This window comes from Tarenaya hassleriana, unplaced genomic scaffold (assembly GCF_000463585.1).
Source record: "Tarenaya hassleriana unplaced genomic scaffold, ASM46358v1 Cleome11, whole genome shotgun sequence".
In the NCBI taxonomy this organism is placed as follows: domain Eukaryota; kingdom Viridiplantae; phylum Streptophyta; class Magnoliopsida; order Brassicales; family Cleomaceae; genus Tarenaya; species Tarenaya hassleriana.
In genome coordinates, this window is record NW_010961290.1 from 3,863,119 (window position 1) to 3,878,077 (window position 14,959).

Here is a 14,959-nt window from a genome sequence, read left to right on the forward strand (position 1 = left end):
TATATATATATATATATATATTCATGCAGTGAAGAGATTATTACCCTTCTTGATGGGGAAGAGGCAAAGATGAGGAAAATGATGAGAAAGATGATCTCACAGACAGCACCGAAACCATTGACAGTCGCCACAAGAACACTGTTCGGCTTTATTACTCCATAATATACCCATTGATAAGCATTTAGGAGCTTGCATACATATGGCAAGCTCTCGAATTCTTCCGTTGATCTTCTCTCAATTATATGCCAAAACGTCTTCCTGAATTTTAACACAAAACCATCAAATTCATATGGAAAAAAAATATATATTGGAGATTGGGTTTGTAGATGTCTGATTACTCACAGTGGGGATATGTAGACAAGCCCTGTTGTTAAGTTACCTGCAAGAAGGAACCAGAAATTACACAAAGCAAATCAAACCCTGTTTTAATCGTGTTTAAGGATAGAATAAGAGAGATTAAGGGATGATTATTAAAGCTATAATACCTAGTAATCCAAACAAGACGACTAAACTTAACATGGCGAGGAGAAGATGATCCACCCAAGCTGCAGACGATGCCTGGGAGAAAGTCCCTCTCTCTCTCTCTCAGTACTTATTTATATATCCATATATAATAATAATTATTATAATAAAAAGTGTGTTTTATAATATTTAAATTTAAATTTATATAATTTCTTGGGATATTTATTTATTTTGTTGGAAAATGCGTTTACAGCGAGCAAGTGGATCGAGTCGTTTTCAATTTATTACATGTTCAACGACTTTTTTGTTCATGTGGTCGATGTTCCATGGGACATTGGCATGGCCAAAATAATTAGAAATAAATACGGTACATTTAAATGTATTTTCTTTTGCTTCTTATTTAACTCTGTTTGACTGCATCCCTCCAAATTAAAGTTCCTTTTATACGATTCTCTCGTAATCGACTTTGAATTTCAATTCCATTCATATTCTAATTAAAAATAAATAAATATTCATTTCACGCTCTAATCATAATAATCCATTTTTACTAAACGTATTTATATCTAGAAATTTATTATTTTTCTTCAAAATTTCTAATTATTTTTATATTTATTTATTTTTATATAATTTGATACAAGTAATTATATGAAGCTCGGATTCGGACAAAATTCTGGCGAAAAATTTGGATATGGTTTTTTACTTTCTCCATTTTTTTTCCGCACAAAATTTTAATTTTCCTCCGATTAAAATTAATAAATTCACACATCTTTGTACATGTGTCGCACACGCTTTGGGTTGGGTGGTATACGTGTCAATCTTTCTCGCTAAGGGTGTTATAGACTTTTCACAAATGGTTTCCGATGAAATAAAGCGACGGTGTTAGTGTGATTGTACGAACTAAGTAGCAAAAGCGCAAAACTGAAGAGTGGAAAAACCGTAGCTTCATAGGGGTCTGGTAATTTCCTTGGGCGATTCCGATTGCCCGGCGAATCCCGACCCGACCCGACCCGTTTCTCCATTTCCCGATTTCGTTCGATCATGTTCAAGAAGTACGAATCTTTGCCCATTTCTATTGCTGTCGCCTTTTTTTGTTTGCGCTTCGATTCTCACTCAATTCGTGTTTCTGCTTGATCTTTTCGTATTTATCTCGACTTCTTTGTGTGTCTCCGTTTATATTCTGTCTTCTTCAGCGCATCATGGAGTGCATGTAATTGCTTTTTGTGTATCTGGTTGCAGGGACTAGGGCTCTTTGATTTTCCTTCGTTGTAATCTTCAACCAAGTGAATTACAAGTTCCATGTTGGATTGAACAGAAAATGAATGTTTTTGATTGGGACACTGCAGAATCTAAGCATTAGGGTTTCTTACAGGCCCTGCAGTGTTAGGCATTGTGTCTCTTAAGTGTGCGTCAGGATGTCTTAGTGTCTCTAGCGCAGAATCTTACTGAAATCAGATAATTGGATTTGATTTTGATTGTATTCTACCCATTAGGAAATCGTGTTTTACGTCTGAGAGTACGTATCTCTCTGAACTGATTGTGTAGAATAGTCTCATTGGCTTCTGATTTTGATGGGGACGTTAGTTTGTGACTAAGATTTTGGGTACCTTTTAAAGAAGCAATTCTGGTGACGTAGTTGTCAGTACAAAGTGTTCATTTGAAGGTTGCTGAGGACATTGGTTTAAGCTTCGGTTTAGAGACACTTGTCTGTCGGATTACATGTGTCTGATACGATTTTTTAGAACAATCCCCGTGGCACAGTTGCATATTCGTTTTATTTTCTTCAGGATAAAAGGTTTTTGAATTCCCAAAAAAGGAAATATCTTGAGATTTTTAGGTTATGAATGGCTTTGTTTGGAGTTCAGTGGCATCCTGAGAACAATCTTAATGCTGGTCTCTGATTTAGAAATTCTAACCAAAGAGTTCTGGTCCATAATGGAGAGTTGTTTTTGGTTTTATTGGCTTAATTTTCCTTGTTCAGTCTGAAAGAAAATCCATTTGATTCTTTTGAGCCGGTTTTGATCTAGCCAATACGGTTTTTTGCATATTGCTGTCCTTTTTTATATCTATTTTCTATGCCAGTTGGGATCTTTTTATAGCGTAATCTATATTCTACTCAGGTTTTCGTCCGAGGAAGTTTCATCACAGAACCAAGTGAAAGCATCTGTTCAACGTAAGATCCGACAGAGTATTCAAGATGAGGTACGACTACTGTTTTTCATTCTTATTTCTATAAGTTTGAAATTCCGAGAATTTTGTTTCCTTACCATCCAAACATAGCACTGTTCATGTGAATGTTGCAGTACCCTGAGCTTGAACCAGTTTTGGATGATCTATTACCCAAGAAGGCTCCTCTTATAGTCGTCAAGTGGTTCGTAGACCCATAGTCCATTTTAGAGTTTGAACGTTTTCTTCAGTTTTGAGGCTATTCTGATTTTCCCGAGTATTGTGGTGCAGCCCAAACCATTTGAGTCTAGTGGTTATCAACAATGTCCCACTCTTCTTCTGTATCCGCGATGGGCCATATATGCCAACCCTGCGTCTTCTTCATCAATGTAAAGTATCTCTTCCTTTTGCATTGCCCATTTTCAAGTATTATTTTTTGAGACAGTATGTTCCTTTGAACTATTACATATTTTAACAGAACATATAGATTGATGCGGATGTTTTTGGCTACCCATGGACATTAATTTGGCACATTTCGTGTTTTGTCTCTTGGGCTTCCACAGACCCTAATGTAACGAAAAGGTTGCATGTCAATGTAGTTCCCATGATGTTTTTTTAAACACTGCAAGACATCTGCTAGTTCTCCGAGTCCGGGAATTCCGCATTGCCGGCAGAGTGAAAGATGTTTCAAAGACATGTTACATCCCTTGTAGCGGTGGTGCACGTTGATTTGGTCGATTTTGAATGTTGAATTTTGCAGACCCGAATATAATGAAGAGGTTTCAAGTTGACAGAGGAGCCATAAAGTTTGTTCTCTCTGGTGCAAACATCATGTGTCCTGGTCTTACATCCCCTGGAGGTATTATGGATGAACAAGTCGAGGCAGAGCGTCCCGTGGTATTAACTCCGCCTGACCATACTTTGGGACTCCGTTTCTCTTCTTGACCCTTCTGTTTCTACTTTCTGAAACAGTGAATTCTTTCTTCCTCTTTCAGGCCGTATATGCAGAAGGAAAGCAACACGCTCTTGCCATTGGCTTCACTAAAATGTCAGCCAAGGACATGTAAGTAAAAAAAAAATCAACAAATCTGAGAAATTGCATGAGTTTGACAGCTCTTTGGATTAAGAGTTCTCCAACTTCCGTCTAATGTCCTCTTAAAGCTACCCTGCTTTGATCACTTGGAAAAAAAAATTCACCTTCCCACAGTGTTTCAACATTTAATGGAGATGGACGAATCAAGATTTGGTCTCATATCTTTAGCTATATTGGATTTGGACTCTTTCTCTACACAAAGTCTAAACTTTCTCTTAGCATTGAATCTGTTTCTCTCAAAGTTTTCTGGTTTTGATCTCTTGGTTTCACAGAAAGAGTATTAACAAGGGAATTGGAGTTGACAACATGCATTACCTCAATGACGGTTTGTGGAAGGTACTAAACCTTTTCTCGTCCTTTTTTCTATAGTCATAGATAAAGTGCCCATAGCAGAATGAAGGGCTTTAGTAACATGGTCTGCACTCGATTTTGGAATTTGGACCCATTTGCCGGTAAATCGCCTTCTACTAGGATTGTATATCATTGCATCTCTTAGTCAAAAACCGCAAATTCCATTGCAGAACCAGTTTTGATACAACAGATTTGAGATGCTCGAATTTCTTAGAATACATGCTACAACCCGGATTTCGAATCCGGACCAGGATTGGATCTTGAATATTTAGGAAGAAATCAAGATATCCGATCCGTGCCCCGTGCCCACTAGCGATAAATCCTTTTTTACGTAGATATTGTCCATATCATGATGGAAATGTTGTGGCTTCGATCTATCTTTTTGTCTCTGCAGATGGAACGGCTAGATTGAGTTGTCTTTGGGGGACCGAAGAGACTCCTTTTGTGAATCTTTTTTATGTTCTTCTCTCTGTTCTGTTTTCACGAAGCTTCTTTTGTCTCTCCTCTTCCCACGCACGCAACTTTGCTTCAATTATTTTTTTGTTGCGTCTCTTTTTTGGAATGTTACATTAACCTAACTGTAATCTCTCCACAAATAGACAAGTTAAATTAAACTAATAAATTTGAAAATTGAAAATTACATTTATATCATTTGTGAGTTTCTAGTGCGTTAAGGGTATTCTTGTTTATATCATTTCTTTTTGTAATTTATTATAATCGGCCATCATAAATTTCTGTTATTATAATTCTAGACATGTATAAACAATTTTTTTCCTTGCTATACAAAAATTAGAAATGCAAATGTTTTCCATGAAACAATGAACGTTAAGAATCCGCCCCGACATAAAATGGCTAGGTTCAAATTAATATGCTATAAAATAATATCAATCAATATCACGAGGGAGCATGCATAATTTGACAAATAGTTTTTTTATTACTAAAAAAATCATAAGAAAACTTGGTCTGCCCTTTTTGAGCATTTTAATGGGCCTTCAAGTTAGGGCCCAACACGATGCACTACTTATCGCCCTAATTTCTTGACGGTATAAAGTCGCACTTCGAAACCCTAGCTCGCATTTCCCCGAGCTTTAGAAACGAGCAACGGGCGAGGTTTCCCGATCCAATTCTTCAGAAAAATGGTTAGATTCATGCTCTTTTTCCGTTCTCTTGATTTTGGTGCTTCACTATTTGTAGTTTTTCTTGGTTCCGATTTAAAGTTTTGTCGATTGATTTTTTGATTCATCGGTGTCTCCTGTTTTAGGGGATCGATTTGATTGCAGGAGGTAAGAGCAAGAAGACCAAAAGGGTTGCTCCGAAATCTGATGATGTTTATCTCAAGCTTCTTGTCAAGGTAAACGAAATAAAAATTCTGGAAAACTCGTAGAGTTGATTGAAATACAGGGATTAGCTAGGAAGTGATGTGTGGAGATAATTAACTTTTCTATTGGAAATTCATTGACATTTCAATTCTTAGCATTTTGTATTGGATGATCTGAACGCTGTTCTTGTTAATTCATCTTGGGAGCTTCAGTTAAAACTTTCTATGAACGTGGCTTGTTGTAAAGTTGACTTCTTTTTGTTAACCAGTGTGTAATAAAACATTGTCTCTTCAATTGTCGAACCAACTCTTAGATTCTGATTGACCAGGTTCCTCTAAGAATTGTTGAGAGATGGTTGGTTTGGGTAGAGATTATGGATCATAGAATATGCTGATTTGGTTTCTGACTAATCCTTGGAAATGTTGCAGCTTTACCGGTTTTTGGTAAGGAGGACCGGCAGCAGTTTCAATGCTGTGATTCTAAAGCGGCTCTTCATGAGTAAAGTGAACAAGGCCCCAATTTCTCTCTCGAGGCTTGTCCGCTTCATGCAGGGGAAGGTACAGACATTACATGTATCTGTGCAATAAATTGTGTAAATCAATGACTTGCTCATACTTTTATTTAATATGTAAGGAGATGATAAGGTCATCATTATTGTATGCATTAGATCATCTACATCTTGGCATTTGCAGCTTTTGGTGGTGACTATGTTGGTTACTTATGGTGGTTTTGATTTTGCAGGAGGACAAAGTTGCTGTAATAGTTGGAACCGTGACTGATGACTTGAGAGTGTATGAGGTCCCTGCACTTAAGGTCACTGCACTTAGGTTCACTGAGACAGCCAGGGCAAGAATCGAGAAAGCTGGAGGAGAATGTTTGACATTTGACCAGCTTGCTCTCCGAGCTCCCCTCGGCCAGAACACGGTATATAGTATTTACTTATCGGCTTTCATTCTATGCTTTTGCATCAGCCTTAAACTTCTCGTTCCTTGCTATGGGGCTGTCTCTTTGAATTGTTGTAACCAACTACTTCCAATGGCTAGCGATGGGAGAGTTAGTCAGTCTTATTAACATTGATTCTGCCCAAAAAATGAACCTGTTTTGCCTTAACAGATTCCTCTTATCGATTGGCGTTTGATCTTGGATTTCAGTAAACCATTTTGACGATTCTCATTTGGGTAATGACGATGCAGGTTCTTCTTAGAGGGCCAAAGAATGCTCGTGAAGCGGTGAAACACTTTGGTCCAGCTCCAGGTGTGCCGCACAGCCACACCAAGCCTTATGTCCGTGCGAAGGGAAGAAAGTTCGAGAGGGCCAGAGGACGCAGAAACAGTCGTGGATTCAAGGTTTAATATTTGATATCTTCGCCTTATTTTTTTCCCCTATTGCAGAACTCAAAGTTTTGTCGGACCATCTAGTTTTGGGGTGTGCTCTGTTTGTGGACAATGCATCGCTCAATTCTTTACATCTTTGTCGATTACTCATTCTTGGCATTAGCCTATTTTGTGTTCGAGCTAAACCGGGTCAATACCGGTTAGGGTTTTGGTTCATCCACTTAATGTTTTCTCTGGTTTAGATTTACACATCACCATTCAGAGAGTCTAGAGACAGAAAAATCCCAAGTTGACCGTACCGAAAAATTTTGGAACGACACCAAAATGATGTGTGCCGATTGATTATTGTATAATATTCGATTGGTTCGATTTCGGTTTTTATTAAAAAAAATATATATTTTTTTAATAATGTTTTGGTTTTGTAAGTTTTTTATGTTAGGGTATGGTTAGGATATTTATTTACTTTTAAACATTACTGTTCATTTATCATGTTCAAGGGAGAATCTCCAGCCATCAGCCAAAGTGTATATGAAGACGGTTCTATGTCAAAGTGTATGTAAGAGTTCGTAAATAGCAAAGAGTATATCAAGACGGGTCTATATCAATTATTTATTCATCTATATCACAAACATCTACAGCGAAATATAAAGTATAAGATTATATATTTTTTTACAAAAGTTTAGGTGCGAATCCAATATTTTTATTATTATTTAAGATTGTGTGCTTTTTAATGTGACGATGTTATAAATTATTTTGATGGAATATCCAAATCTAAATTAATGTTTAGATATTGTCTATTTCCACCTATGAACTTTCTACATAAACACCTAAATATCCAAATCCAAAAAATTCATTTCATGATTAATGTGTACACCAATTTTTTTTTCTAACAATATTATTTGTAAATGGTGGGTTCTTACATTATATAAATCATATTCTTAGCCTATCAAGAAAACATCTTGTCCTTGGAAATTTGCTACACAGAAACCATGAATTCAAACAAAAAATTTATCGTGGTTTTTGTCCTCATCGTTGTCTCATGTAAGTCTATTTCGTTGCCTAATTCACAAACATGTTCCGTGAAAACATTTTATATATAATATATTTTTTTATAATTTTGATTTATTCGCTAATGGGAACTTATATGTATACACGGAAAAAATAAATATGTCAATTGCATTTTTATTTTTTTTTTGGGAAGGTGGTTCTATTTCAGAGGCGGTGTCGTCGTGCAAAGGCCATGAAGATTGTCAATACATGGAATGTCCGACCCCGACCCTCAAGATGTGTCTCTTTGGTACGTGTGTCTGCCAACCGCTTCCCGAAAAAGACCCTTTTACCCTCCACGGAACCCGGCTGTCTCGATGCGTCCTCTCCTGCAAGAGTATGGGCAAATCCGTCATTTCCGTCGCCGGTGATAAGTGCCAGTGCGGTTGATTCACCATAATTATTTATGTTTGAAGCTTTCAATAAAACTCGTTGAATGTGATTAATTTGCGACAAGTAAATGAATTAAGTTAATTATCTTTTATGTTTTGTTAGCTTATCTTAAATAACTAAATATAAAGATGAATCTCCATAGATAACCATCCACATATATATTGCTCTTATAAGTATATTCTAGTTGATATATATAACGGTATAAAACGACTTTATTCGGATGAAATTAATCTGTATTACTGAATACTGAGTTCGTTGAACTAGAGTTGCGATCAATTATTATTTTTTTTACCAATTAAAAGTAGTAAATTTTAATCCAACTCTTCTAATGTTTGAGTCAAATGAACCGACTCGTAAAATTGAAAACAAATACGATGTAAAAATACTTTCATTTAGAATTTATATTACCTTAAAATAATTATATTTCAACTCAAATACAATATAATACAAACAATTAAATTATCTAAATCTGATAAAATATATAAAAACTAAAAGTTGTAGTATGTGAAAAAAAAATGGATGCTATATCACCCACTCTATACCTATTTTTATTTTTAGAGGTGCCAATTTAAATCTGAGTATCGAAACTCGGTCCGACTCATCCCGAAAATTAGCGAACTTCGAATCTACATTTTTTTTATCCGAAAAAATTGGATTTTATCGGCGAATCAGGCTTCAGACTAGATTCGTACTGATCCGAATATGATATTTTACAAAATAAATAAATAAAAATAACATTTACAAATGAAATTACGCAGGACGGTCCGAACCGACCAATCCGAGTCTGAAATATATAGGGTCGGGTTTCAAATTTAACTATATAGATCCGAAAAAATCAAGCTGGCCCTATTGACACCTCTATTTAATCTAACACCATAAGACAAAAACAGTACAGTGGTAACATATCAATTTCAACATATGTATATATATAATATCTTTTTCTTAGAAAAAATAAATGAAACTATTAAAATCCTAGAAACGTTTTAACGATTTCGACGAGTTGAAATAAGGTTTCTTTCGAAACCTTAGGACCAAAATTTTACAAAATTTTAGGTTCGAATATAATATTTTTTTTATTTAAGATGATAAGTTTTAAATTTGAATAATTTCTAAATTAATCTTTCATGGAATATACAAATCCAAATTAATCATTAATTGATATCAATGTTTAGATATTGTTTTATTTCCATCTATGGACTTTTTTTTTAATAATTTCCATCTATGGACTTTCTATATGTAAAACATTAAATATCCAAATTTAGATATTGTTTTATTTCCATCTATGGACTTTTTTTTTAATAATTTCCATCTATGGACTTTCTATATGTAAAACATTAAATATCCAAATCCAACAAAATTTATTTAATGATTCACGTCTGCATTCAATTGTTTCTAACAATATTATTTTTATATTTTGTGTTCTTACATTATATAAATCAGACACACCCATCCACGGAGTCCATTAACCTATCAAGAAAAACATCTTTCTCTAGGAAAGGAAACCATGAATTCAAACAAAACTTTTCTTGCGGTTCTCTGCCTCATCGTTGCCTCATGTAAGTCTCCTTTCACTGTATAATTCACAAAAAATATTCCATGAAAACATTTTATATATAAGCTGTTTTTTAAATGATTTTGATTTAATCTCTAGAAATTCCGTAATGCGAACTTAATTCACAATATATATATAGGGGAAATTAAATATGTCAATTGTTTTTTTTAAGGTGTTCCAATTTCAGAGGCAGTGTCGTGCACCAAGAACGAAGATTGCCAATTCATAAAATGTCCGACCCTCAAGATCTGTTTCTTCGGTGCATGTGTCTGCCTCCCGTATTCCGAAAAAGACGCTTTTACCCTCCACGGCACCCAGCTGTCTCAATGCGTCGTGTCCTGTAAGAGTAAGGGTAAATCTGTTATTTCAGTCTCCGATGATAAGTGCCAGTGCGGTTGATTCGCCGTATGTACCTGTTTTTGACGCTTTCAATAAAACTCGTTGATATGTAACAAATTTGCGAGGAACATCTTAATCGTCTTTATTAGCTTATCGTAAACAACTAAATATAAATAGCTTATCATATAATATGAATTATTCATATTCCATCTTAAAGATGAATTTCCGGATATACCCTTCTAGGCAATATAGTTAAAGATCGGGTGTAAAATGGATTGTTTGTCCGGACCAATATCCACACTATATTAGTACAGTCAATTATTTTTAACGAGATAAAAATAGTCAGATATAACCTAATTCATTTAACTCCTGAATAAAATTAAAAAAAAGGTCGGTTCGTTGTCTAAGAAGTTACTGTTTAACTCAAATACAAGATATAAAATATATTTTATATCATATTCATATAAGATGTCAATTTAGGTCCAGGACCCGAAGTACGGGATAGCACAATCTAAAAAATAACGAATTAAGGGACTAAAGCGTTCAGCCAAAAAGTTGGGCTTTCGGATTGGGCTCCAATCGGGTGCTGGGCCCAATTCGGATCAGACTGAAAACATAATATTTTTTTAAAAAAAATTCTTCATAACAAATAAATTTACAAGAAAATTTGAGCGGACAGACCGAACCCAAAATCTGTATAATTAGGTTTTAGACTTAGTTATATAGGCCTAAAATATCGGATCGGCCCAATCCCAAGTCCAAAACCCTCGGCCCCAACCTGATTGAATTACAATAATTGATATATATATATATATAATATTTTAATATCATTTTATATACATATTACAATTCATGAATTATTCTAATTTAGATATAATATGATATTAAAACAAGAAATTAGATTTCGATGTTAACTCAATAAACTATATTTGAAAAAAAATTTAGAAATTAGAGTCTGATTAGTTGGGGATTTTTAGTTAGAAAGTAGATTCTTAGATCTGTCACCCGCAGAATCAATCTCCGACAGCTTTGACTAAACTCATTCCTCAATTTCTGGCATCTCTATTAGTATTATGGCAAAGATTTGATTGGTTTGGTTCCAAACCACGAGTTCTCTCGTTTTGCAAACCGGCCGGTACGATATGGTTTATTCCAAAAACAGATAAATTCAAGGAGCATTCTAATTCGAAGATTGCAAGAAATTACAAACGAAAACAAAAGGAAAAAGGGTAAATTATTCACCGACAGGCGCATAGACTTCTGAAAGAGAAACAAAATGTAATCCAATAACATTGGAGCACATCTCTACTGGAAAACCAAAGAGAGAAGGCTCAAGCAGAAAGGATCTTACTTCATTTCAATTTACGCACACATAAAATCCTCGAAACCACTCACTAATTCGATCAAGGTTCCGAAGAAGAACTCTGCGCGAGAAAAAACAAAAAGAAAAGGAAGAAAGAGGAACACAGGTTAGGACAAGAGAGAGGAGTTTCCGGCGTTTATGACTGGAGATGGAACCCTGAAACCCTAAATCCCCGAGATTTCAGTTATATAGAAGGGTGGGCTACTAGTGAAATGACAAAATTACCCTTGTTATGTTGGGTCTATTTATTGGGCCTCAGGTCCATTGAAATGGGAATGATCGGCATATCATTGGACTTCTGAGGCCTTATTTAAAGCCCAAATTCAAATGACCGTAACGAGTCAAATCCGGTCCAGAAGTAAAATGAACTGATTTTACTTTTCTTGGTTAGACTCTGTAAAACAGTTGAATATATATATATATATATTTCAAACGAAATTATTCAAGGTACTTTGTGTATGTGAAATTTGATTCTTTCTTCGAATCTTATAGTTAATGCGCAATTGAGTGTGTGCAGAATCTATGTGCAATAGGAGTTGGTCCAAATTGAATGTTGATAAGATTAATAATGAAATATACATACTTCAGGTATATATGTACACATATACCTTGGAACACAAGCAATGATTTTCAAGTAGCTTCCATAGACAACGTGTAAAACAGCGTACCTTGGCACTCAAGGAATCAGTTTGAAGTAAACGACAATGTACAAGGTGAGAGAAAACAAGGCAAACACATGTTGCCAGAAGAGGAGAGCCGAGGCCTCCCTCACTGCGTAGCCTCTCAGACTGGCGATCGCGCCCAGCAATATGGCACTCGGAGTCGAATACTGCAACAGCAACACAAACTTGAACATCCTGTCCGAACCGGTTATTAGGTTCAGCTTGTCGGCAGCCATCACTACCCCGATCCCGACCAAGGGAAGCACCAATAGCCTCGCCACGATTATCCCGATCGTTGTTCTCAACCCTAACGTCGATTCCTTTGGCCCCTCCGAGAGCATTCCCCCGAGAACGAGCATGACAGATGGAACCATTGCTGCCGCCATTATCTCCAAACTGTCAGTAAGGAAAGATAACGGGGCGTCGTACCCAAAGGCAACAGCTTTTAACTGTGGCACCAATCCCACAATTATTGCCAAGAGAGATGCGATGGTCGGAGGTTGTAGTATGTGTTTAACCGGAGTTTGTTCAGCTACGATCCTTATCCTTCTAACAACACTCGGCTCGGCCAAGCACTGAAGAGACATGGGACTGTTACTGTTCCCTCCAGTTTCACCCGAGTGCTCGAATTCGGGCAGAGAACTGTTTGACAAACCGGATATGCTGTTGAAGACCCTGGCGATGAACGGAGTTTTACAGTGTTCAGTCTCGGTTTCCTCGATACCTGGCCATTCAGCTTCCACCAGAAGAGGCCGACTAACATCGGCAGTTAAGTCTTGTTCCTCCATCTCCGTTCCATCCTCAACAATCTCGTAATACTCCATCGGTGGCTCCATCATATGATAAACAGCGGTATACACCAAAATCACAGCCACCCACTGGGCGAATGAGACATAAGATACCCCTCTCGAGTGGCAATCAGGTCCGAAAGGGTTGTGTTTCGTGTGACACACGGAACTAACAATAGCTAGCAGGAGATTCCCGGTGTTCCCGAAGGCGGTCATGATGACAGTGAATCTGTTGAACTCTGGCGGTGGATGGCAAATGATGACAACCAGGTACCCGACCAAGAACCCGATTGCAGTACTGATTAGGACATTGACAGGGATGAACCACCAGCGAACGAAGTTCTCTAAGGTAATGCTTTCTCCGAGTTCAGTGAAGATAAGGCAAGGCAGGAACAAGACAAAGACGAGCTTGCTCAGAAGCCTAAACGTGGCTCTTGGAACAATTTGGGTCTTGGGGTGTGCAAGAATCAGACCGAAGAGTGTGAGTGAGATGAGTTTCATCAATGGCAACACACCACTGAGGAGATCCTCGCCTCTTGACTTAACACCACTCGACATCTTCTGCTCTGTAATGCCAACCTGAGAACCAACACAGAGACTGTGATGTTAAAAAGTCAACGCAACAGAAAACAGCTTTTCGGCCATTTCGAATTGCAAGAGCAATTGTTACTCGGAGATCAAAAGAGATTACATCCAAAATTCATAAGAGCACATTTCTACTGGGAAAACAAAACATTAAGATATTTGATTTCAATTTACGCACAGATAAAATCCTCGAAACCACTTACAAATTAGATCAAGGTTTCAGAGAAGAACTCTGTGCGATCCCAATTTCTTTCCTTATTTTGACCCACGATCCCAATTTCCTTTTGTTTTTCAGAGAGAGAGAGAGAGAGAGAGAGAGAGAGAGAGAGATGATTTTAGGATAAGAGAAGACTCAGGTGTTTGAGCCGTGGTTGTCTGAATAGTGGAACCCGAACCCTAGGATTAGAGACTTCGGTACCATCGAAGGGTCCGCTAAGCTAACTAAAGTGACTAAATGCCCTTGTTAAGTTAGTATATTTTCTGTTCTGCCATAGACCTATGTTTTTGCTCTAGTTTGGGCCCATTAAGATGGGATTTATATTCCACTTCAGCCTTATATGGGCCCAACTAAAATGGGCCGTATCAGTCGGCTGGTCTTGGGTGTTCTTATATTCGAATTCGGTTGTTTTTCTTTTTAGAAAAATTCGAATTCCGTTTGATTAGGTTAGTTATTATTTTGGTTCGTTTTCAGTCTTGGTATTTATTCATAAAACTAGTCATATTTCTTTTTTAAAAAAAAATCGAATTTTAGATTATTTTTTTATTCGATTTAGATATGATTATTTTATAGAAAAATCGTATATGTTAATACAGATTCATTCGGTTAGATGATTTGGTTATTAACTAAATTAGCAAATCCTGACCAAAATCCACCGTTACCGTTTCATTATCTGAACATATATTGGCTACACCGGTTCGGTTCATTTAAGCTGAATTTCGATTTCAAATTCGAATTTATTAGTTTTTGAAAAAATCATTTCAGTTCATGTGAAAAAATTTCTCCTTCATTCGAAGGAAATCTCGATTTCAATATAAATTACTATAATCTTTTTAGGAGTTTGGTTAAGAAATACAATCATACATTCCAAATCCGGTACGAGATTCACCAAATCTCACCCGAATATTACGTGCTTGTACAAACTATCGCCACCGTCCACATTAGAGTAGGTCATCACCGGATATCTAGTCGCCGGATTTCTCTCCTCCGTCGCCAGAACCTTACCGGCATTCCGGTACCACGGTTCCACAAAGGGAGAAGATGAAGCAGAAGATGAACCGTCGATTATAACCGATCCCCAATCTCGTTCACCGGTTCTAGCTTCGGTTATCCGCCTCCGTACCAATAATTTACCCACATCTTCTCTTCTCTTCTCGGTTACACTTCTGAGGATCGAAACCGATAACATCAATATGAAAACCGAGTCTTCCTCGGGCGAAAATTCCGCCGCTTGGCGCTTCCAATCGACCAGAGCGGTCGCTCTTCCGGTTTGGTTTTCTTTCGTTGACCT

At 36.8% G+C, this 14,959-nt stretch overlaps 5 protein-coding genes and 2 long non-coding RNA genes across 7 annotated transcripts in view; 4 read left to right on the top strand and 3 right to left on the bottom strand.

Annotated features, from left to right (window-relative positions):
- The window catches only part of LOC104806005 (bidirectional sugar transporter SWEET16-like), a 2,211-nt gene extending 1,630 nt beyond the window's left edge, over window positions 1-581 (bottom strand). Inside the window, exons 1-3 of the mRNA XM_019201527.1 lie at window positions 486-581; window positions 343-379; window positions 45-258 (exon numbers count right to left, since the gene is read on the bottom strand). Coding sequence (XP_019057072.1) covers window positions 45-258; window positions 343-379; window positions 486-519 — 285 coding nt within the window. The 5' untranslated portion in view covers window positions 520-581. The remainder of the gene's footprint in view (window positions 1-44; window positions 259-342; window positions 380-485) is intronic.
- Window positions 582-1,369: 788 nt separating this feature from the next.
- On the top strand, window positions 1,370-4,720 carry LOC104805894 (malignant T-cell-amplified sequence 1 homolog). Its single transcript, XM_010530601.1, has 8 exons — window positions 1,370-1,511; window positions 2,580-2,661; window positions 2,763-2,830; window positions 2,917-3,014; window positions 3,386-3,522; window positions 3,621-3,688; window positions 3,991-4,054; window positions 4,464-4,720. The coding sequence occupies exons 1-8, from the start codon at window positions 1,501-1,503 to the stop codon at window positions 4,479-4,481; spliced, it is 546 nt and encodes a 181-aa protein (XP_010528903.1). The 5' UTR covers window positions 1,370-1,500; the 3' UTR covers window positions 4,482-4,720.
- A 412-nt stretch (window positions 4,721-5,132) lies between these two features.
- LOC104805895 (60S ribosomal protein L18-2) lies at window positions 5,133-6,938 on the top strand. The gene is made up of 5 exons (XM_010530602.1): window positions 5,133-5,208; window positions 5,331-5,420; window positions 5,817-5,945; window positions 6,130-6,312; window positions 6,582-6,938. The coding sequence occupies exons 1-5, from the start codon at window positions 5,206-5,208 to the stop codon at window positions 6,738-6,740; spliced, it is 564 nt and encodes a 187-aa protein (XP_010528904.1). The 5' UTR covers window positions 5,133-5,205; the 3' UTR covers window positions 6,741-6,938.
- Window positions 6,939-7,542: 604 nt separating this feature from the next.
- On the top strand, window positions 7,543-8,251 carry LOC104805896. The gene is made up of 2 exons (XR_770570.2): window positions 7,543-7,763; window positions 7,924-8,251. It is a non-coding gene; the product is annotated as an uncharacterized LOC104805896 (long non-coding RNA).
- Window positions 8,252-9,644: 1,393 nt separating this feature from the next.
- LOC104805897 lies at window positions 9,645-10,181 on the top strand. Its single transcript, XR_770571.1, has 2 exons — window positions 9,645-9,718; window positions 9,887-10,181. It is a non-coding gene; the product is annotated as an uncharacterized LOC104805897 (long non-coding RNA).
- Window positions 10,182-11,962: 1,781 nt separating this feature from the next.
- Window positions 11,963-13,853, bottom strand: LOC104805898 (protein PIN-LIKES 2). The gene is made up of 2 exons (XM_010530604.2): window positions 13,655-13,853; window positions 11,963-13,445 (listed from the first exon to the last, which is right to left on the bottom strand). Exon 2 carries the CDS (start codon window positions 13,422-13,424, stop codon window positions 12,093-12,095), a length of 1,332 nt encoding a protein of 443 aa, XP_010528906.1. The 5' UTR covers window positions 13,425-13,445; window positions 13,655-13,853; the 3' UTR covers window positions 11,963-12,092.
- Window positions 13,854-14,439: 586 nt separating this feature from the next.
- Window positions 14,440-14,959, bottom strand: part of LOC104805899 (glycine-rich domain-containing protein 1) — a 4,451-nt gene continuing 3,931 nt past the window's right edge. Inside the window, exon 10 of the mRNA XM_010530605.2 lies at window positions 14,440-14,957. Coding sequence (XP_010528907.1) covers window positions 14,564-14,957 — 394 coding nt within the window. The 3' untranslated portion in view covers window positions 14,440-14,563. The remainder of the gene's footprint in view (window positions 14,958-14,959) is intronic.